Consider the following 24448-nt stretch of genomic DNA (forward strand, 5'->3'; position numbering starts at 1 on the left):
GAAATATGATTTTTTTCCATTGTTATATTGAATATGCTTTATAGCAGAAAGTAAAATATATTGTATTTTTTTTTTTTCAAAATTGCTGGTCTTTTTTTGTTTATAGCGCAAAAAATAAAAAAACTGCAGAGGTGATCAAATACAACCAAAAGAAAGCTCCAGTCGTGGAAATTTTATTTTGGTACAGTGTCGCCTGACTGCGCAATTTTCCATTAAAGAAACGCAGTGCCGAATTGCAAAAAATGGCCTGGTCATTAAGGGGGCAATTCCTTCCGGTCCAGAACTGGTTAATGAAGAAATATGATTTTTTTTCCATTGCTATATTGAGTATGCTTTATAGCAGAAAGTAAAAAAAAAATTTTTTTTTTTTTAAATTGTCTGCCTTTTTTTGTTTATAGTGCAAAAAATAAAAAAAACTGCAGAGGTGATCAAATACCAACAAAACCAAAGTTCTATTGGTGGGAAAAAAGGACATTTTTTATATTTATTTTTATTTTGGTACAGGGTCGCACAACTGCGCAATTGTCAGTTAAAGTAATGCAGTGCTGTATCGCAAAAAAATGGCCTGGATATAAAGGTGTGGGGGGGGGGGGGTTAAATCTTATGGAGATCAAGTGGTTAAAACAAAAAATGAATAAAAATAATTTTGGCTATCCATACACAAGTCACTTGATTTGTGAAAACAACGAAATTATACTATAAAGCATTATGAATGAGATTATTATTAAACAAAATAATACTATAAAGCATTAAGATTATTATTAAATGAAATCGTAATGCTTTATAGTATTATTTCATTTAATAATAATCTTATTCATAATGCTTTATAGTATTATTTCATTTAATAATAATCTTATTCATAATGCTTTATAGTATTATTTCATTTAATAATAATCTTATTCATAATGCTTTATAGTATTAAGATTATTATTCAATGAAATAATACTATAAAGCATTATAAAGCATTATGAATATTATTATTATTTTTAATACTACTACTAATAATAATATATTGGACTACTATTTAAAGTAGCCATGCATTATTGATTGGCTTAGGTGCCTCTTGCGTTGCCTGTGTTATATTCTCTGTTCTCTTGCCATGCTCAAACCACCCCATTGGCAGAATATTGGCTAATAAAACAGCAGTGCCCCCACGACACGAACAAATATTCCCCAATCGTCCACAAGATCTATTTTAAGTCTGTCTTCTTTTGCCATCAGTCCGTCCCTCTCTATAGTGAAGTTTTTTTTCTCTCTCTGTACTTGCTGTGAGAAGTAGCCATTGAGCGGAGCAGGGATTGGGCTATATTTTTGGAACAGCTGGGATGCAATACCCTTGTTAGGTCTGTTTTAACATTCACTCCTCTCCCGCACTCGCAGGCTGTGTGCCTGGGACTCTACTCTGCTGTCTCGCCCGGACACAGAGAGAGACAAGGGGGGAGCAAGTCCATTTGCTGGGAGGGGGGTTAAAAAATCTAGGACCACCGAAATGATATCATGAACAAGAAGAGCCAAATAATGCAAGGACAGGCTGCGGAGCAAGTTAACCCTTTCCTAACTGTGACACGACCCAGGCCGAAGAGATCCAATCCGATTAACCCTCTCTGCACCGTGAGAACTAGCATTGGCTTCAAGCCCGCCACCCCGCACCAAATTATTTTTTTTACCCAATTAAAAGCTTAGAGCCACTTTGCGCAATATTCATGAGACAATTACACTTTCAATCGGATTTAAATTATTTTTATTTTTAGATAGTATATATATATTTTACCCCTCCAAAAATTACACATTTTTAATCAGGTTTAAAATCATTTTTGAAACTTTTTTCCCATATTTCGCTGAAATTTTTTCTTCTTTTTTTTTTTGCATTTTAAGTCAGCATGAGCGGAGGGCGGTTTGACTTCGACGACGGAGGGGCATACTGTGGGGGGTGGGAAGGTGGTAAAGCCCATGGGCATGGCATCTGCACAGGACCGAAAGGCCAAGGAGAATACTCGGGGTCCTGGAATTACGGGTTCGAGGTGGTAGGCATCTACACCTGGCCCAGCGGTAATACGTATGAAGGATATTGGTCGCAAGGCAAAAGACACGGCTTGGGAGTGGAAACCAAAGGACACTGGGTGTACAAAGGTGAATGGACTCATGGATTTAAAGGAAGGTATGGAGTCCGACAGAGTATGACCAGCGGGGCAAAGTATGAAGGAACATGGCAGAGTGGCCTACAAGATGGATATGGTACTGAAACGTATGCAGATGGAGGTATGAATCTATAGCATGTATACATAGATGGTTGTGGTGTGTAGCATTTGTATGTCTTATGGTGCCCATAGGACATGATCCAGTGGGGAGCAAGTTGTAGGATAAGCAGTGAAATAAAAAACTGTATTCATTTTAAGGCTTGATATTCGTGGGAGGTAAATAAAAATATACTTCTCATGACTCCTTTTCTCGCTCGTGCCTATGCCTACTGAAACAAAAATAAATGGCACTTGTTTAATAAGCAGTAATAAAGCCCCTTTTAGCACTCTGATTTGGGTAAAAAATGCGGATCTCATACATATAAACAGAACTCAATGATGTTTATTGAACAAAACAAATCGTAAAAATTCTGATTTGCAAATGTAATGATTGCCCACGGTTTGTCTCTTTTGATGATGGTTTTGGAATTACACGCTGGCCGCCATTTGGGGTCATGAAAGCATTGGCTTAGTACCAGTGAGCTCAGTCTGGGTGTAGCTCTCCACTATCTCTAATGATCATTAGGCCCATCAAAGAACTACATATTGGGTTTTTATCATTCTACTAAAACAAATTCATTTCTAGGGGTAGCCAACTATTACTGCACATATTCAAGAACAGACTACTCAGAGCAGTGATTGTCAGCTTACAAGGTATAGTGGGGCCCTAATTGTGGTCCCTGATTTTACCAAGGGCCAACACATTTTTCAGTATATGTAATGCTACTGAATATGGTCTGCAGACATACTACAGGAGATGGTGACGGACTGTGGATATGATACAGGTGTTGTTGACTGGAGACATGTATCATGACACAGAAAGAGACTGAGAACATGTTATAGGAGACTGCAAGAGATCATTGGCATTTCAGTCCCTTTACTGCTGGGATTCAAGGACTACACAGCAAGAGCCAAGTTGTCTTCAGGCTACAGGTTGGACTGCAGGTTGGGCACCAAGGCCATAGTGCAGGGGTGTCCCAACTATGGCCCTCCAGCTGTTCAGGAACTACAAATTACATGAGGCATTGTAAATCTCTGACATTCACAGACATAACTAGGCATGATGGGAATTGTAGTTCCTGAACAGCTGGAGGGCCATAGTTTGGACTAGGGATGCACTGATCTGATATTCGGATCGGATATTGGCACCGATATGGCCATTTTAGATGGATTGGGGGAACAGTAACAATGACCGATCCACTGGCAAGATCCGGTTTTTGCTTGGTAACGGCTCAGCCATCCCTTACTAGGTGCAGTAGTAGTATGGGATGGGAGCCGCTTCTTCCTGTATAGGTCCGGCTCACAGGCGGAGTGATATCAGATGCACTCCGCCTGTGAATGGAGGAGCCATACACATGAAGCAGCGGCTTTGCTCTGTACTGCAGCCGCTTGCTTTGTGTGTAGCTCCGGATCGGTTCCGGTATCGGTATCAGCAATTTCACAACGCCAGATATCGGTATCGGGTCCAAAAAAGCCGGATCGGTGCATCCCTAGTTTGGACACCTCTGACATAGTGTGTATGCCACACAACTATTGCGTTGTATTATGTCTTCATCAGGTATCATTAGAATTACCGTCTCTTTACTGCTGGGATTTAAGGACTGCACAGCAAGAATCAAGTGGCCTTAAGACCACAGGTTGGACTGCAGGTTGGGCACTAAGGCCATAGGGTATATGCCACACAACTATTGTACTGTTTTAGGCCATGATCAGGAATCATTACAATTGCAGTCCCATTACTGCTGGGACTCAAAGACTGCACAGCAAGAACGAAGTGGCCTTCAGGCCACAGGTTGGGCACCAAGGACATAGGATGTATGCCACACAAGTATTGTGCTGTATGATCTCATGATTGCACAATGCATCAACTGTGATGCTACTTGTGTAGCTTACACTGTTAAAAGGACCATGTGTGTCCACTGTGTATTAGCCATGCTGCTAAAATCTCTTAGAGTAGCAATGGATTGAGTTTTTAAAAAGTCTTTGTAGCTTTAGCCTTAGATCAGCCATAAATACATGGCTGGCAGGAAGATCTGTCCAATATGCAGGTTTTTAAACAATTTAAGAATTATAATCTTGACAACTAAAATGAAATCACACATGGCTCCTACTCTCCTGTGCCTCACCATTGGCCAGCCTTATGATGGACAGCCTCATGGACCAAACAGGAACTTAAGCCACTGTTTAGGCAGATTATCGCCCAGCTTGACGTTTGGGGCTCCCAGGAGATCTTCAGAAGGCATGTGACTATAGGTTACAGAGATCCTTGGTTTAGGGACTTTTACGTAAATGCAGGCTCACTTTAACGTTATATTTGAGTCACCGACTGAGGTGGCCATAGACCTAAGAGGATGTTTGGATGTACAGACACATCCTAACTGGCTTATTGTTTTTGTCACCTATCGCTACTGCTAAACATGTTTGAATCACCCAAGCATGTATTGAAGCATGGGGAGACATCTCTGGGGCCCCTTATCCTTGGTAATAAGAAATGCCATCTGATTAGGTTGTCTACAGGTGCTACACACATACAAGAACATTTGCCTGACCTGGGCATCAACTCATGTGGGCAGTGGAGTGTTAGTATGTCTGTAGGCCATCTTTGACTCCAGCAGACATCCCCAACTGGAGGTTACATGGCATGAGGTTTGGCTGGCGGAGTTGGAATACTCTGACAATTGCCATTGTTTTCCATCAAGAGATACTGTTTTATGAGAATGTCTGTAAAGGCCCTCCTCCCTTTTCCATGTCATTCCACCATTAGAAAGGGCACTGGCTAGTAACTTAAAAACATAGGTATACAATTCCGAAGATCCACCAGCTAAAGAAGTTTGCCCTGTCCAGAGGTCTGACAGGGAGACAATCATCTAAAGCCCCATTTCCAGCCATAGCCTCTACTACCTTGGGCCTCCTGGATCTTAAGCCGAAATTGTTTTTGGTTTTGGTAGAGTAGGTAGAGGTTAGAACCCCTGTGATTTATTTTTGTTCTTTATTGTAGTTTTTTTTTTTGCGGTTGGTGTCCTGTTGGGCAGATTGATCTTTCCTTCCTGTCCTGGAGACCCAACAGGAAACCAGAAACAATATCTACAAATTGAGGGAAAATGTCCTTCTAGACATGTTCACTGAAACATGTGGCCCTATTGGAAGGTTGCTCCCGTTTCTCTGTTCCAGTAATAATTGTAAAATTTGGGATTTCTCCATCACTTTCAGTTAGGATGACAATGGTCACCAGGACAAATAATGAGCGTGAATCTCCCCAATGGTAGCAAAGACAGCCAAAGAAATCAGCTACTGATTCTAACCCTAACACACTTTGTGCAACATTTGAAAAAGTTTTGTATTTAAATACACTTGTGAGGCCTTTTTAAGCCTTGCAAAGTCTTGGTGTGCAATGAATAGAGTTTTACTCCCCAAAAGCTTTAGATGATGTCCAAGTCTTGTAGTTGTGCTCTAAAGTATTGAGGTTGGCATAGACATGAGATGATGGTTGTCCATTCACATGAACATGTAAAGTTCAATAATCCTAGCACACATTTTAAGGTGCCAGTCAGATTTTGCGGGTCCTTCCACCCTCTTGGATCCATGACCTGCTTTAGTGTGCACACTTAGCAACCCTTGCTATTAGACTGCAATTATCTCAATTACATAATCTAATCTATTAATCTAATCTAGTGTCTGTGTATGCTCTAAACCAGTTTTTCTCAATCTTTTTTCACTCGCGGCATGCGGCAGTCTTTGAAAATATGCAAAATATTGAGGAACCACAGTCTAAATAGGATCACCCTTTACCTTAGAAGCTCCCCCTCTCTCTTCAGAGTCCTCATTACCCCCCCCCTTCACATTAGAGTAGTCGGTCCCCCCTTACCTTTCACATCAGAGTTTTCAGTCCCCTCCTCCCCTTTCACAGCAGAGTCCTCCATCCCCTCCTCTCCTTTCAGAGCAGAGTCCTCCGTCCCCCTCTTTCACAGCAGAGTCCTCTGTCCCCTCCTATCCCTTCCCAACAGAGTACCCCGTACACTTCTCCTCTTTCACAACAGAATCCTCAGTCCCCTCCTCCCCTTTCACAGCAGAGTCCTCTGTCCTCTCCTCCCCTTTCACAGCAGAGTCGTCCGTCCTCTCCTCCCCTTTCACAACAGAGTCCTCTGTCCCCTCCTCCCCTTTCACAACAGAGTCCTCCATCCTCTTCTCCCCTTTGACAGCAGAGTCATCTGCCCTCCCCTCCCCTTTAACAGCAGATTCTTTCATCCTCCCCTTCCCTTTCACAACAGAGTGCTACGTCCCCTCCTCCCCTTTCACAACAGAATGCACAGTACCATTTTATTTTATTCACTGCCATAGAGTAACCTAGAGGAGTGTTTCCCAACCTTTTTTCAGTCATGACACCCCTTTAAATTGTGCAAAATCGCTCATGGACTCTTTATTGGACTCTGAGAACAAACAAACAAAAACATCCTACTTTGACTAAAGTAGGGCAAACAGTCCACAAGCCTGGTATAATAAAGACAACCTAATGGCTCACTGCCAGTATACAAGTCCCACACTTGGGTTTAAGGTTCCTGTCTACTTCAGGGATACTGTCAACGCTGCAGGAGCTCAGCAATTCAAATATCTCAGTCACCAGACAGTCCACACTGTCTCACAGATGTGAACTATTCCTATTTATCTCACGGACAATGTGCCAACTCCTTCCTGTTCCCTTTCAGGCCTTCCTTACAGGTGGCTTAATCCTTTCCGGACAGAAACGTCCCTGTAATCAGGGTTTGGAGGATCTTTCCCACCCAAAGTCTCTCAGAGCCTCTGAATTCTTGGTTCCTATTGAGGATTTATCCATCCAGAGAGCACTGTCCACCTCTCCTCTCCATGCGGACTACCCTGGAACCCCTCATCCTCCATGGGTGAGAGTCCCTGAGTACTAATATGTTCTCATCATCCCCCTTAATGGGACCACAGCCTAAATAGTGGAGAAATACGCCTCTTGTCCAGGACCCACCTTGGCATGCTGTACATACCCCAGTCTAAAATGATACTTACCATCAATGGGAGGTGATTCATTACTAGATTCTATTTAATCCTCTACACTGCCAGATGTGAAGCCCACTTTGATCTATCATTTTTATTGACTTGTATATGGGGAGTTTCATTTCTATACATGTGGACGATTACTTTAACAAGCATCTATATTCGACTGATACTATCTCTGGGACATCTGGCATCACTCCAATCACCCCTTTCAATATCTCACCAACAGGGGCACTGACCCCTCCACCTCTCTTTTCCACCAGCGCTCTTGCCTTACTGCTGACCAATTTGGCAGCCAACCAGAGCCCTTCTTGTATGCACCGCAGAGCACAGAGTTCCACTTGACTGTTGGCAGCAAGTGGGTAGATGGGAGTGTCTTGCAGGGTGAATGCACATCTCTGCCAGCATACAGTGATTACAGCATGGCTGCTCAAACTGTGGGCCTCCAGCTGTTGCCTAACTACAAGTCCCATGAGCCATTGCAGGGCTGACAGTTACAAGCATGACTCCCAAAGGCAGAGGCATGATGAGAATTGTAGTTTCGCAACAGCTGGAGGGTCACAGGTTGAGCACCCATGGTGTACAGCATCTATCACCAAGTAAAGTCGATGGACAACATCTCAGACGAACCGAGATGGCACCCCAGGGTGACACAGTACCCTGGTTGAGAAAGGCTGGTCTAGGGGTGCCTTTCTAGGCAGACTTTTGACAATCCTCACCAGTTACTTGAGAAGCCTGCACAGGTACAACAGGAAAAGATAGATATACATACTTTAGAGGGTTGATGATTTACACAATTTCAATAGAATAGGCATCAATATTTAATAAATTTTTTAAGAAGACTTCAGTCAATATCAAGGCTTTTCCCAGAGCTGATGTAGCACCCTCCTAGGTAGGTAGGTGCTAGGTAAAAACATCTGTTGCTCCTGCTGCTTATCAGGGGAGCCTGATCTATTAGTTGGCCTGTCACATGTTTCCAGGTGTGATTCACTGGGTCTGAGGAAGTGTCCCCACTGTATCCAATGAGGGAGCTTCTTGGACAGTGGAGGAAAACCAGCCAGTGATTCATCGTGTTTTATGGCAGTCCCAGTGGGAGGGCATTCCTGCAATGCATCCTGTGATTGACCATAAATACAGAGGGGACATGTGACAGGGCGTCTTTGGCGGGAAGCAGAGTCCCAGGAGGAGGTAGATGGCTGTCTCTCCTCCTGCAGGTGTAAGGAAAGTGGTTCAGGCGGTCGGCCTAGTGAACCGGGTGTGGAGCTGAGCTGCAGAGGATCCAGAGAGCTGGTGGCAGAGTCTCTCTCAGTGTCATGAGTATTTGGGGATTTGCCACAGGGTCTGCCTAGGAGAGGGGAGCACTCCAGAGAAGTCAGGGGATCAAGGAGCTAGCTCACACAGGAAGTTTGACAGTAAAGGGGGTGCCGTGTAGTTGACCCTGAAGAATAGGAACAAAGGAGGTGCCAGGAAGGGTCCTGAAGATTGTTCTGCAGTACAGTACAGTTTACCTCAGGAAGTTCACTTAATTCTACTTCACTGCTTATGAAAAGGTGAAGCAGCGGCCTAGCGGTGACTAGCGTTATACAGCGTTACTCAGCATTAATCAGTCGTCACAGCTAATTGTGCATGGTTATACAAGTTGGAGTATCCCACTCATTCCCTTCTCCTATCCCAGTTCCAAATAAAAACACAAAAACCAAAGCTCCTGGACTGTTTCCTGACTGAGCTAAAACACTTAACCAGTAACCAGCAGCTCCCAAGGGAGTAGTGCTACACTTAGATCACCAAGTATAAAAATATTAATTTTGCTTCCCTGTCTCTGAAGCTGGAAGATCTGTGAATACACCAATGTGCCAGTCCCCTAAGATCTGGATCGGTTTTGGTATGTTTGCATGATACATAACTGGACAAAGTGGTTCTATTTCTTTTATTCTGCTCTCAATGTTCTCTATTAAAATGTGTCAGAGCAGCTAGGAACAGCAGACACCTTCTATAGTTCCATGGAGGGGGGCATTCACCGGACAGCTGTTCACATTATTCCCACATGAATTTGATGAGTCACCACTGAGAGGCTTACGATACGAAGAAGACACTGCTGGGACTAGAGGAATGCATGGCTGCAATCCCAAGGACCAAATTTACAGAAACGTGGAGTTCAAAAGTCACATTGGTGCCACTTCCCAGAGAAACCAGATTCTTACAATAAAATGTGTAAATCTGATTGGTTGTTATGAGCCACCTGCCTCTCTTCTGCTCCAATATTAACCAATCAGACAACAGGAGTCCCTTGGATCAAACAACCAGTACAGATGTCATTATTGGCTTGAAGGCAAATGGCTTCTAATAAGCATGTGTGGCTCTCAGCTTGCATTGATGTAACTTGTGATGGACTGCAGGTACCTGCCTTATAACCGCTATGCTTCTAATTAGCATCAAGCCAACCCGATGATGCCTTAAAATACAATTTCATTAAGGAAACTTATCATGAATAATATATGTGGGGCTGCAATAGGTGATGACGTTATACAAATGCTTGTTCCCTGGCTGTCATGGTGATTTAGTGCTAAGTCACTAAAAGTATGCAGATAATACTGCACATTTCACTTTACCCACACAGGGGATGCTGTACTGCTTTGTATACCAATAATGGGCACAATGGCAAGCAAGGGATGTGTGTACTGCATTGTATAGTGCACACTACAGTGGAGACAGGGGGATGCCTTACTACACTGTATAATGTAGTGTGCAATAAAGGAAACAGTGAGATGCAGGGGATACCTGTACTACTACACAGTATCATGCAATAAAGTAGACTGTGGGATGCATGGGATGCTTGTAGAGCATTGAACGATTTATCATGCAATAAAGGAGACAGTGGGATGCAAGGGATGCATTGTACACTGTATTGTGCAATAAAAGAGACAGTAAGATGCAGGTGTACAATAATAAAAGAAACTGTGGGATACAGGGGATTCTTGTGCAGTATTGTACATGAACCATACAAAAAAAGGGAAAGTGGGATGCCTGTACTGTATTATATACAGTACTATACAATAAAGGACACAGTGGCATGCAGGGAGTGCATGTACTACACAGCATACTGTACAGTAGAATAGGGGACAATAGGATACAGGGGGTGCCTGTACTGCATTGTACTCTGTACATTACAATAAATGAGATAGTGGGATGCAGGGGATGCCTGTACTGTATTATATACTGTAGCATACAATAAAGAAGACAGTGGCATGCAGGGGGTGCCTGTACTACATAGTATACTGTACAGTTGAATAGGGGACAATAACATTCAGGGGATGCCTGTACTAAATTGTACTCTGTACAATAAATGAGATAGTGGGATGCAGTGGATGCAGTGGATGCCTGTACTGTATTATATACTGTAGCAAACGATAAGAAAAAGGTGTAGGAGCTGGGCATGTATCAAGGAGAATGAGTTTAAGCACCCTCGTCCCTTTACTTGCAGTAAACACAAAAAGAGGAAACCCCCTATTTTGGGACTGTAACGGATGCCAACTCAAATTTAAAATTTAGAATTTTTATTTAACATATATTGCAAAACGTAACAGTGTTTCAATATACAAAATGTTATAAAAAAAGCAAACGATAAAGAAGACAGTGGCATGCAGGGGGTGCCTGTACTACATAGTATACTGTACAGTTGAATAGGGGACAATAAGATGCAGGGGATGCCTGTACTAAATTGTACTCTGTACCTTACAATACATGAGATAGTGGGATGCAGGTGATGCCTGTACTGTATTATATACTGTAGCATACAAAAAAGAAGACAGTGGCATGCAGGGGGTGCCTGTACTACACAGCATACTGTACAGTAGAATAGGGGAAAATAGGATACAGGGGGTGCCTGTACTGCATTTTACTCTGTACATTACAATAAATGAGACAGTGGGATGCAGGGGATGCCGGTACTGTATTATATACTGTAGCATACAATAAAAAAAGACAGTGGCATGTAGGGCGTGCCTGTACTACATAGTATACCCTACAGTAGATTAGGGGATAATAAGATGCAGGGGGTGCCTGTACTACATAGTATACTGTACAGTTGAATAAGGGCCATATAGATGCAGGGGATGCCTGTACTGCATTGTACTCTGTACCTTACAATAAATGAGATAGTGGGATGCAGGGGATGCCTGTACTGTATTATATACTGTAGCAAACAATAAAGAAGACAGTGGCATACAGGGGGTGCCTGTACTTCATAGTATACTGTACAGTTGAATAAGGGACAATAAGATGCAGGGGATGCCTGTACTGAATTGCACTATGTACCTCACAATAAATGAGATAGTTGGATGCAGGCTCACTGTCTTTTATCACCATCACTGACCTAAACCAATCACTCAGACTGGTAAGGTGAGATGGATTTGGGAAGTCCTAAGTTGCATACTTGCTCCTAGTCAGGGGCTCAAAGTACTGAAGCAAGAGTGTCACCAAGACAGCCAGGCAACTTGCATTTTCAAACAAAGGTCAGAAATGTCAGACTTGTTTTATACAACAAACCAGTAATCATGGCTGCCTCCACCTGCATGACAGCAGATGAAGAAAAAAAGTTTTTTGTTTTTATTAACATCCGTCCTTCTCATAAATAGGACATATTTCCCCTGAGCTTTACAGGTCAATCATCCCAAGTATCAGCTCACAGCGCAGTCTATTCAGGAGATCAGCTGACGCAAAACACTGCGTGTCAGCGTTCTACCCTGGGTTTCCAGTAGCATATCATTCCCAGCATTCGGAGTTACAGCTTGGGGGTGGAAAATGAGCCGTCTGGAGTACCAAGTATAATTCTGACAAGTTCCTACTGATATGTGGAATAGGGTTTGATGCCCGTCATTGGTTTACAGCACTTCATCGAACATCTGCACACCACCACTGGATTACCTTACACAGCACTGTCTGTGAAAACATTTCATGGTGTCCTTTCTGTGCCAAATAAATCCTTTCCACAGTATGTAGTTCAGCAGGTCTGATCACACCCATGATGCAAAGGGAACTTTCCCCTGTCCTGCTCCTGCATGTTCTGTCCATCAGTGTGCTGTAATACATATGATGGCCACAGACGCAAAGGACATCATTAGTAATGAGCCAATTCAGTGTAGTACAGGAGATACATTCACTATCCACTTTGTATTTAATTAATTCGTTCTCTCGAGGAGCTCCACACTCCCAAGTAATGTAGACCCACTGAGGACCCTTACCTCCCAATGCTGGAGACCCACTGGGGACCATTACCTTTCAGTGATGAAGACCCACTGGAAACCCTTACCTCTCAATGCTTGTGACCCACTGGGGACCATTACCTCTCAGTGATGAAGACCCACTGGAAACCCTTACCTCTCAATGCTGGAGACCCACTGGGGACCATTACCTCTCAGTGATGAAGACCCACTGGAAACCCTTACCTCTCAATGCTGGAGACCCACTGGGGACCATTACCTCTCAGTGATGAAGACCCACTGGGAAACCTTACCTCTCAATCCTGGAGACCCACTGGGGACCATTACCTCTCAGTGATGAAGACCCACTGGGAAACCTTACCTCTCAATGCTGGAGACCCACTGGGGACCATTACCTCTCAGTGATGAAGACCCACTGGGAAACCTTACCTCTCAATGCTGGAGACCCACTGGGGCCCATTACCTCTCAGTGATGAAGACCCACTGGCAAACCTTACCTCTCAATGCTGGAGACCCACTGGGGACCATTACCTCTCAGTGATGAAGACCCATTGGGAAACCTTACCTCTCAATGCTGGAGACCCACTGGGGACCATTACCTTTCAGTGATGAAGACCCACTGGAAAACCTTACCTCTCAATGCTGGAGACCCACTGGGGACCATTACCTCTCAGTGATGAAGACCCACTGGGAAACCTTACCTCTCAATGCTGGAAACCCACTGGGGACCATTACCTCTAAGTGATGAAGACCCACTGGAAACCCTTACCTCTCAATCCTGGAGACCCACTGGGGACCATTACCTCTCAGTGATGAAGACCCACTGAGAAACCTTACCTCTCAATCCTGGAGACCCACTGGGGACCATTACCTTTCAGTGATAAAGACCCACTGGGAAACCTTACCTCTCAATCCTGGAGACCCACTGGGGACCATTACCCCTCAGTGATGAAGACCCACTGAGAAACCTTACCTCTCAATCCTGGAGACCCACTGGGGACCATTACCTTTCAGTGATGAAGACCCACTGGAAACCCTTACCTCTCAATGCTGGAGACCCACTGGGGACCATTACCTCTCAGTGATGAAGACCCACTAGGGACCCTTACCCTCCCCCAGTGCTGGCAAATACTAGAAGCTTTGCAGGTCTGTTCAGCTAGTCTTGGAGTCATAGCACTTCAACCTACACTGCTTCAACATCAACAGTACATTGATGACATCATCACTCTACTCTCTCCCCTCCTGCCAGTATGTTCCCTGTCAACACATGCACATGAAACACCAGTGGAGCCCTTCCTTCTCCCTGAGTGCCACTGCATAGGCTTATATCAAGGCAGATTCAGATACTTACACTAACTGCATGGTTTTATAAATACATAACGGCATTAATTGGTGTTCATCTTTATGCTGGGCACATTCCCATCTACAGAAAGCCTGGAAATACTTTTACTTTGTAATGTGGTATTCTGGTCAGACATGACCCTGGCTGAGGCTGCCTTCAGATGGACTTATGACCTCAGCTAGCTTTGGGACAACAGTCTTTGTGTGTCTATAGAACTGTCCAGAATAAGGAAGGCGTTTTTTAAGAGGCGAGCCTGCCGGCAGAGAATGAAGGCTGCATTGTTCTCTCCACACTAATTGGCCCTTCTAGAGGCTGCAGCCGCCTAAAAGGGTACAGAAAGCTGGCCACCAGCGCATTGTACAGCCGCCACGCTGGGCGTTGTTTATGGCGGGCCGCTGTGTTTTTCGGTGTGTTACTAAAGCTTGGAAAGTGGAAGCAGAAGGAAAACACTTCACAGCTTAAATTGACTTCTGTTTTCAGGATTGTTATCAACACATTCACAGAAAAATCTTTTCAGTAGTCCCTGTCCATAAAAAAATTTGCAATAAAAATTCCCCATCACAATCATACATTATGTACTTAAACATAGATTGCTTTTATTGGATGATAATGCATGTTTTCTGGAACCTGTAGACACACCGCTGTTGTATCTGTCTCTAGGAAACAGTATGTAGTTGGCTGCGAGACTTTTCTCAGCGAGGCAGGAGCTGTAATCTGGCCAAACATAGTGTAATTTCATTGTACTTTAGATTTTTTAACATCTATGTACCACAAAGGCCCACCTGAAGAATCCATTCACTTTATATCTATTCGGGTAGGCTCTTTGTTGGTAAATCGAAAGGAGATTGTACAATTGAATTATAACATATGGAAAATAGGAGGTGCCCCTAAGTAGGGTACATACTATATGAAAATAGGGCGAACAATTGTCTGGTTTTTCTCTGGGTTTCACAGCAAGTCAAAACCAAGTATGGCGATAATGTACGAAAATTCTCGTATAAGATAGGCTTTTTTGTTATTGTTGTGGTTTATTGTTTCTGATCATGTGCAGTCTTTTGTATCTGATTTTTCTTGTACGAAAACCATACAAAAACAGTACACATAAAACGAAAATGTGTTTACGTACGAGAAAAATTTTGAAGTTTATCCCTTCGGAAACAGTCGTGTCTATTATGGAATTTTTCTTCCAGTTATCTTATAGTATGTACCACACTTTAGACATGAGATCGTAGGGGTCTAATCTGTTTTTGGCTAGATGGTGTGACAATCTTATGTCTGTGGATTTCCACCAATGCCTGACCCCTGGGACACAATCAAATTAGGAAATATATCCCAGTTGCTACTGACTGCATTTTAGTTTATAGGGAATGCAATAGAATGTGTGGGAATATCTCCAAGGTGAGGGAACTCTTGCTTGGTGGGGAGATCTTTCTGTGGGAAACCCCAAGAGATATAAAAGGTGCTTGCCGTCCCAAAGATCATGGTCAATAAAAAATGAAAATAAGAACAGATAAAATTAACAAACTATTTGGTTTTTCTTCAGGAACCTACCAGGGTCAGTTTGGAAATGGAATCCGTGAAGGCTATGGTGTACGTCAGAGCGTCCCATATGGAATGGCGGCAGCTGTCAAAAACCCCTTACGCACCTCCTTGACCTCCCTCCGCAGTGAACACAGCAATGGCACATTGGCGCAACACGATGCCATGACCCCCTCACCAGATAACATTGTGTGCTCCACCATCACCAGAGGAGGCTTTGCCCTCTCCCTCTACGCAGATCCAGAAGTTCTCAAGGCACAGAAGAAAGGGATTTTCAGAAGAGGGTCTCTTCTGGGTAAACTGAGGAGATCTGATTCTAAGTCCTCGCTTTCATCCCAGAGAAGTAAGCTGAGCTTCCTGAAAAGTGTGAGCGGAATGAGCTCTGGAGCTAGTGATGCCACCTCAACTGTGAGCTTCGGTGATGGGACGGAAGGAGAAGAATTTCCACCGGTGGAAGCAGATATTGATGCCACCACTACTGAGCTCTACATGGGTGAATGGAAGAAAGACAAGAGGTCTGGGTTTGGAATCAGCGAGCGCTCCAGTGGGCTGAAGTATGAAGGAGAATGGCTGGACAACCTCAGACATGGCTATGGGTGTACCACCTTTCCAGATGGATCAAAGGAAGAAGGAAAATACAGGAACAACGTTTTAATTAAAGGGATGAAGAAGAGGGTGATCCCATTGAAGAGTGCCAAGATCAGGCAGAAAGTAGACAGAAGTATTGAAGGGGCCCAGAGAGCGGCAGCCATAGCAAAACAGAAATCTGAGATTGCTGCGTCCAGGTAAGATTAAACGTTAGTCCTGCCAAGAAAATGATTTCACGTATTTTAAGATGAATAACATGAATGTAAAAGCTTTATCTATAGATATATCCTTAAGCCCTGGTCAAGATAGCATAATTGTGTATCTAAAAAGGATACATAATGGTAGGAAGGCAGGTTAAGCTTGGTGTGTCATAGCCATTGAGTCCTGCCTTTCCCTCCTTGCTGAGAACATCAGCCCCTGCCAAGTCTTATAGACACCCAATTTTTTTATGGCAGCTGTGCAGTTGTATTTTCTGAGCACTGATAAATAAATATGTAGGATAGGAGTGACATTCGAGTCATCTTATGTGGCTGGGTAGAGGAAGTCAGGTGAGCAAATCTGAACAGCAGATGACAACAGTCTGGTCCATCATCTATCTCATTACAGCTTTGTTTTATTAACACACATTTTAAATTTGTCGGTTTTTCCACTTTTGTATTATTAAAAAAACAACATAGTAAATGCTTTACTGTTAATGAGCAAATATAACTTAATTGCCTTGAAAGTATAAATGTGGTTGGTGACCGTAAGAAGAAAGAAAGGAAAGTCATACAGCACCTGGTTTAGAAAATAGACTTCCAATGAACCTGTGAGGTGCTTTCTGCATACTGGCTCCATAAAAATCAACTTCGTATGAGTTAAATTAACCCTCTGAATCATATATGTTTTACCTGCCAAAGGATTTGTAGTATTGGCCAACCAATCTTCTCATACATACACCTCCATTAGGCTGGCCATACACTGACCAAAATTGGGCCACTGATCAAAATTGGGCCCCTGCTGGAATGGCAAAATTTCGATCAGTGTGTGGCCTCCCCTGCTTAACAGAGCTCAATTATTTAAACATTTCCATCAATCAGTGGCTGCAGCCAATCAGTTGTAGTCATTAGTCAGTATATTCTGATAGTGGAGGGTGCCGCTGTCAGAATACAATATCCTGGTGGGCGAAAATTCCGCAATCCACCTCAGCTGTAACCTCTGCAAAAATATTATAGTTTCTATAAGGTCCTAAACCAAACTATTCAGGTAGAGGATCACAAAATGGTCTAATACTGTTTGTTGGCCAACTGTAAAAAAGGTGCCAAGGTTACTTATTTTAAGAGGGTTCCCATACAAATGTAGTAATCATGCACTGGATAGGGAAGGGGTAGGGGGCCTCTTTGCCCATGCTGACTATCTATACTACCATAGGAGAGTGGTCTGTACCCATTATGACCTTGTACCTATAAAACAGGGTGGTCTATGCCACTGCTGACCTTGCATCTCATATGCAGATAGTCTGTGCCCATGCAGATCCTGTATCCAATTGGTGGGTGGTATATGCTCATCCTGGCCTTGCATATGAAGGTGGGAGTATTTATAAGGATGCCCGATTCTTTTTAAAACCAACATTATAATGTCAGTCCAAGTACCTACTATCCAATCCTTTATAATACCCTGGTCTTGTTCTACAGGCCAGGTAGCTGACATCGAATTCTTTAGAATACTCCAGCCTTGTGCATTAGAAAATAAATATTTATGAGCTCAGTTTTGAAAAGATTTAATTTGAGAAGTAGTGTGACATCCATGCTGATTTGTTAGTTAGTAAAATATTAATGTGTGAGAAGACTGAGGGGGTTAACTGACTATCATCAGCATAGAGATGATATTGGAAGCTGTAGGAGGTTACGAAGTGACCAAGGTACGAGGTATAGATAGAGAAAAGAAGGAGTCAGGGACAAGAGCCCTGGGACAGAGGGAGAGTAGATGGAGTTGTAGGTGACAATGAAGGAACGCTTAGATAGGTCAAGGAAATTATGTTTTTTGAGAAGGTGTGAGTGGTGAATTGTAAGTCTAATATAAAGGGTACTAAGTATTTTCCATTGGTTTTAGCAGTTAGTAAGTCATTAGTGAGTTTTAGAAGGACAGTTTGTGTAGAGTTTTGTGGGCTAAAGCCAGAATGTAAGGGGTCAAGAAAGTTGGTATCAGTGAGTTAGCACCTCAAACAGTTGAAGACTGGGTCTTCTAGATGTTTGGAGGTAAAGAAGATCAAGGGGATGAGTCTTAAGTTGTTCAAACTGGTGGGGTCCAGTGAGGGCTTTAAAAGGCGTTGTAAAGGCAGAAGTTTTTTTTTTTTTATCTTAATGCATTCTATGCATTAAGATATAAAGCCTTCTGTGTGTAGCAGCCCCCCAGCAACCCCAAATACTTACCTGAGCCCCTACCCTATTCAGCTATACCCACAAGTCCCTCGGCCGTTTGGGACTCTCCCTCCTGATTTGCTCCCACTGCTGTCAATCAAAGTCAGTTTGCCAATCAGGAGAAAGAGGGGGCGGGGCTGAACTGCAGATCTGTGTCTGAATGGAGACATAGAGCTGCAGCTCGGCTCGGGAACCCCCATAGCAAGCTGCTTGCTATGGGGACACTGAAAAGGAGGGAGGGGCCAGGAGCAGTGAAAAGGGACTTGAGAAGAGGGGGATCTGGGCTGCTCTGTGCAAAGGGAAGTATAACATGTTTGTTATTTAAACAAAAAAAAAAAAACACAAGACTTTACAATCATCACTTTAGGTATGGGGGATGCATATTTTAGAGGAAAGAAGGAAAGGGGAAGATGCCAGTAGAGAGGGGGAGAGATTTAAGATGTGGAATGGAGAGCACAGAATAGAGCAAGATGGTTATCAGAGTATTCCTTAGGAGATGAAAAACAGGGGGCAGGTGGTTTGGTTGGCTTCGGAGAAGAATAGAAACCTTATCTGTTGTGACATGGTCAAAAGAAGGCAGTGTTGAATGTGGTAAACTTAGTATGTCAGGTGGAGAAGAAATCTGAACGGTGGAGATCTCACCTACCCCTTTTTTAGCGCCCTGGACTTGTACTATAGGCCAGGTACTTGACACCCAATCCTTTATAACACTCCAGCCTTCTACTATAGGCCAGATATAGACATCCAATCATTTAGAACACTCAAGCTTTGTACAACAGGCCAGGAACTGCCATCTAATCCCTTAATAACACTCCAGCCTTCTACTATAGGCCAGATACAGACAATCCAATACTTTACAACACTCAAGCCTTTTATTATTGGCCAGGTACTAACATTCAATTCTTTATAACACTCAAGCCATGTACAACAGGTACAGACACACATTCCATTATAAGACTCCAGCCTTGTACATTAGACCAGGTACAGACATCCAATCCTTTATAACACTCCAGCTGTGTACAACAGGCCAGGTATAGACATCCATTCTTTATAACACCCCAGCCTTGTACTATAGGCCAGGTACTGACCTCTATTCCTTTATAACACTCCAGCCTTGTACTATAGGCCAGGTACAGACATCCATTCTTTATAACACTCCAGCCTTGTACTATAGGCCAGGTACTGACCTCTATTCCTTTATAACACTCCAGCCTTGTACTATAGGTCAGGTACAGACCTCCATTCTTTATAACACTCCAGCCTTGTACTATAGGCCAGGTACTGACCTCTATTCCTTTATAACACTCCAGCCTTGTACTATAGGCCAGGTACAGACCTCCATTCCTTAAAACAACCCAGCCTTGTACTATAGGCCAGGTACAGACCTCCATTCCTTATAACAACCCAGCCTTGTACTATAGGCCAGGTACAGACATCTATTCCTTATAACACCCCAGCCTTGTACTATAGGCCAGGTACAGACCTCTATTCCTTATAATACTCCAGCCTTGTAATATAGGCCAGGTACAGAAATCCATTCCTTATAACACCCCAGCCTTGTACTATAGGCCAGGTACAGACATCCATTCCCTAAAACACTCTAGCCTTGTACTATAGGCCAGGTACATAAATGTATTCCTTTATAACACTCTAGCCTTGTACTATAGGCCAGGTACAGAAATGTATTCCTTTATAACACTCCAGCCTTGTACTATAGGCTAGGTACAGACATTTATTCCTTTAGCCTTACAACACTCCAGCCTTGTACTATAGGTCAGGTACATACCTCCATTCCTTTATAACACCTCAGCCTTGTACTATAGACCAGGTACAGACATCCATTCCTTATAACACTCCAGCCTTGTACTATAGGCCAGGTACAGACATCCATTCCTTATAACATTCCAGCCTTCTACTATAGACCAGGTACAGACATCCAGTCCTTATAACACCTCAGCCTTGTACTATAGACCAGGTACAGACATCCATTCCTTATAACACTCCAGCCTTCTACTATAGACCAGGTACAGACATCCAGTCCTTATAACACCCCAGCCTTGTACTATAGGTCAGGTACATACCTCCATTCCTTTATAACACCTCAGCCTTGTACTATAGACCAGGTACAGGCATTCATTCCTTATAACACTCCAGCCTTGTACTATAGGCCAGGTACAGACATCCATTCCTTATAACACTCCAGCCTTGTACTATAGGCCAGGTACAGACATCCATTCCTTATAACACTCCAGCCTTGTACTACAGGTCAGGTACAGACATCCATTCCTTATAACATTCCAGCCTTGTACTATAGGCCAGGTACAGACATCCATTCCTTATAACACTCCAGCCTTGTACTATAGGCCAGGTACAGACATCCATTCCTTATAACACTCCAGCCTTGTACTATAGGCCAGGTACAGACATCCATTCTTTATAACATTCAAGCCTTGTACTATAGGCCAGGTACAGACCTCTATTCCTTTACAACACTCCAGCCTTGTACTATAGGCCAGGTACAGACCTCTATTCCTTTATAACACTCAAGTCTTGTACTATAGGCAAGGTACAGACCTCTATTCCTTTATAACACTCCAGCCTTGTACTGTCAGGCTGGGTAATGAAATCCAATTCTTTAGAACACTTGCACTGTCAGTCATGTCCATACTGGGGAAGTTCAGATGAAGTTATGCAAGTGATGCTTCTTGTACTGTTTGAACAAAACAGAGCATTCCCCTCCGCTGACGAAGAGCAGATCATGTTTATTGCTTGTGTAAACTCTCCAATGTTCTCTGCAGAAACAAAGCTTAAACTTATATTCAGCTTCCCTGTGGTTTCCCCACTCCTCCGTTCATCACCGGGAGAAGTAACCTTGTGTAAGCTCCGGGCAGAGCTTACATTGGGCTGAAAATGGTTTCCCAGCATTAGGCCATTCACCAAGCATTAGCGCGGTGACACAACAGCAAGTGCAGCGGGTCATATGATCCCTATACTTCTTTGCTCCTGGTAGCTGAATAAAAATGACAAAGAAGCAAATGGGAGATAAGTATGTGTTGTTGGGAGTAGGGATGATCAAACTTTTCAAAAGTTCGGTTCGACCAGAACACCCGAACTTCCCAAAAGTTCGGCCCGGATTTCAGAACCCCATTGAAATCAATGGGATCCAAACTTTGGTAATCAAAAAACACAATTTTGAAGCCCTAAAACCCAATAAATGCCCTTAAAAAGTGCCTAGGGTTCTGGGTCATGCCCCAGGGACTATTAATCACACAAACAAAGTTCTTAAAAATTGTCATTTTTGATAGAGAGACAATTATTAAAAAAATTATTAAAAAAAAAAATGAGATTTGGATTTAGTGTCTGGGGGGTCTAAAACGTGTACCTGTGAAGTTTCAGCTCTGTAGCATGTCCAGAACCAGAAAAAAAAAGTTCATTTGTATTAGAATTAATATAGAACAGGGATATGGCTCTGCTATTTTCACACCTTGCTGGTTTTGTAGCTGGCGTTATTTTGGGCATTTTTTGGGGGACTTTGGAGGCAGGCATAACATCAGAACTTCTGTGTAGGGGTATATATACATACACCCATGTATGTATATATACACATACACATATATAGGTGTGAAAATAGCAGAAATCTATGCTTGTGCTAATGAAATAATTAACACCAATATGGCTTCTCGCCTATCACACCTACAGTATATGTGTGTATGTGTATAAATACATATAAATGTGTGTGTATATATACCCCTATACAGAAGTTCAGATGTTTTGCCTGCCTCCAAAGACCCACAAAAAATGCCCAAAAAAACCGCTTGCAACAACACACCTGGGCATTTTTTTTGGCGCAGGCATTTTTTTGGGCATTTTTTGTGGGTCTTTGGAGGCAGGCAAAACATCTGAACTTCTGTATAGGGTTATATATACACACACACTTATATGTATTTATAGACATACACACATATAGGTGTGATAGGAGCAGAGACATATTGGTGTTAATTGTTTCATTAGCGCAAGCATAGTGTTCTGCTACTTTCACACCTATATATGTGTATATATACAGACATGGGTGTCTGTATATATACCCCTACACAGAAGTTCAGATGTCATGCCTGACTCCAAACATGTCCTCAAAAATGCCCTATAAAAGCCTGCAGCAAAAAGCTGGGAGATAGGCGAGAAGCCATATCGCTGTTCTGTAAGTGACCTAAGAGAAATGATCTTTTCTCTATAGCAGACATGTATATATACCCCTACACAGAAGTTCAGATGTTTTGCCTGCCTCCAATGACCCAGAAAAAATGCCCAAAAAAATGCCTGCGCCAAAAAAAAAAAATGCCCAGGTGTGTTGTTGCAGGCGTTTTTTTTTTGGGCATTTTTTGTGGGTCTTTGGAGGCAGGCAAAACATCTGAACTTCTGTATAGGAGTATATATACACACACACACTTATATGTATTTATACACATACACACATATAGGTGTGATAGGAGCGGAGACATATTGGTGTTAATTATTTCATTAGCGCAAGCATAGTGTTCTGCTACTTTCACACCTATATATGTGTATGTGTATATATACATACATGGGTGTATGTATATATACCCCTACACAGAAATTCAGATGTCATGCCTGACTCCAAACATGTCCTCAAAAAAGCCCTATAAAAGCCTGCAGCAAAAAGCTGGGAGATAGGCGAGAAGCCATATCGCTGTTCTGTAAGTGACCTAAGAGAAACAATCTTTTCTCTATAGCGGTCACACTGACATGGAAAGGTTTTGTCACCCTGCCATAGCTGTCAGAGTCAGTTAACCCTACACTACACTACGGTCCCCTTACACTTAACACTTTCCCTACAGAAACTAGATTATTAAAACTAACTATAGTGGAAAATAGCATCCTAACTACACTAGATATCCCTTTCCTCACACTAATAAATGCTAAATGACACTTTGTAGCAGAAGTAACAGAACTGCTTCCACTCTCTTCCATGTCCCTGTATTTCAATGCTAGGAATTTGGCGGGGGCTATCTTATATACTGGGGGGCGTATTCACTAATGATTGGCCTATGGACCCCCTAGTCACTCCAATCACATTCCTAGCATTCTCCTGCCCCCTCAATTGGCTTTTACTGATGGTTCTGGTCCAATCACAGGCTTTTAAAGCCCATTTCCTGTACCATTGCATTTTGGTCGGTTCTGGTTGCCGAATTTCGAACTTTTTCAGCAAAAAGTTCGGAATTCGGCCGAACCTCGAACAGCCAATGTTTGGGTCGAACCGACGGTCGACCCGAACCGTTTGATCATCCCTAGTTGGGAGAAGGGGGCGTTAAAGGGAACCTATTGCTTTGCCTTAATTAGGTGAATTTGCTTATATTTGCCTTTTCCCCTTTAGCAACATACTAATAAAAATATTAAATAAAACCTGTTTTTATTATACCCAGTCATATCATCACTGGGTCTCTGCACTTCTCAATGGAAGCAGACCATGACTGGTGGAAGGGGCCAGCAGGGTGCTGTGCATAGCTTCCTGAAAACTGAAAGGTGTGGTAACACCCACACTTGATGCTGAGCCTCCATGATTGAAAGAACTAAAATCCAATGACTGAAAGGGTTAAGCCAGGCTGGGGAGGGAAAGCCCTATGTAGGGTTGCCACCTGTCCAAAATTCACCCAGACAGTCCGGGTTTTGACTTATGTGTCCAGGTTTCAGACTGCCTGAAACCTGGACACACTTTTAGGACTGATCTTTGGCTCCCCAAGTAACCAAGTACCCATAGGCATGTGGAGGGGTGTGCCAGGTACCCTAATCACCCCAATGCAGTGTAGATTCCCCCTGCTGCCCGGGACCCTCCCCTCCATGATACATTGTGGATGAAAGGTGCCAATTGCCTAAGCCTCCATCCTCGGGTGAGTGAGCTTACCATCCACTGTCTCTGACTGAAGTCTCCCCTCTCCCTCCCTTCTCTCTCCTGCCTCTGAGCGAGTGAGTACACTAAGCTAAGGGGGACTCAAACATAAGGGCTGCTCTGCAGACTCTGATGTAAGGGGGGGCATTGGGAATCCTGATTTAAAGGGGGGATGCTGGGAACTCTGATGTATGTGGGGG

The 24448-nt window shown here is 43.2% G+C and overlaps 1 protein-coding gene across 1 annotated transcript in view; it reads left to right on the forward strand.

The window, feature by feature from the left end:
* Positions 1-1850: 1850 nt before the first annotated feature.
* JPH2 (junctophilin 2) overlaps positions 1851-24448 on the forward strand; it is a 107328-nt gene continuing 84730 nt past the window's right edge. The window contains exons 1-2 of the mRNA XM_082271993.1: positions 1851-2259; positions 15361-16141. Coding sequence (XP_082128119.1) covers positions 1881-2259; positions 15361-16141 — 1160 coding nt within the window. The 5' untranslated portion in view covers positions 1851-1880. The remainder of the gene's footprint in view (positions 2260-15360; positions 16142-24448) is intronic.

This window comes from Pelophylax lessonae (genome assembly GCF_965119305.1).
Source record: "Pelophylax lessonae genome assembly, chromosome: 11".
Classification (NCBI taxonomy): domain Eukaryota; kingdom Metazoa; phylum Chordata; class Amphibia; order Anura; family Ranidae; genus Pelophylax; species Pelophylax lessonae.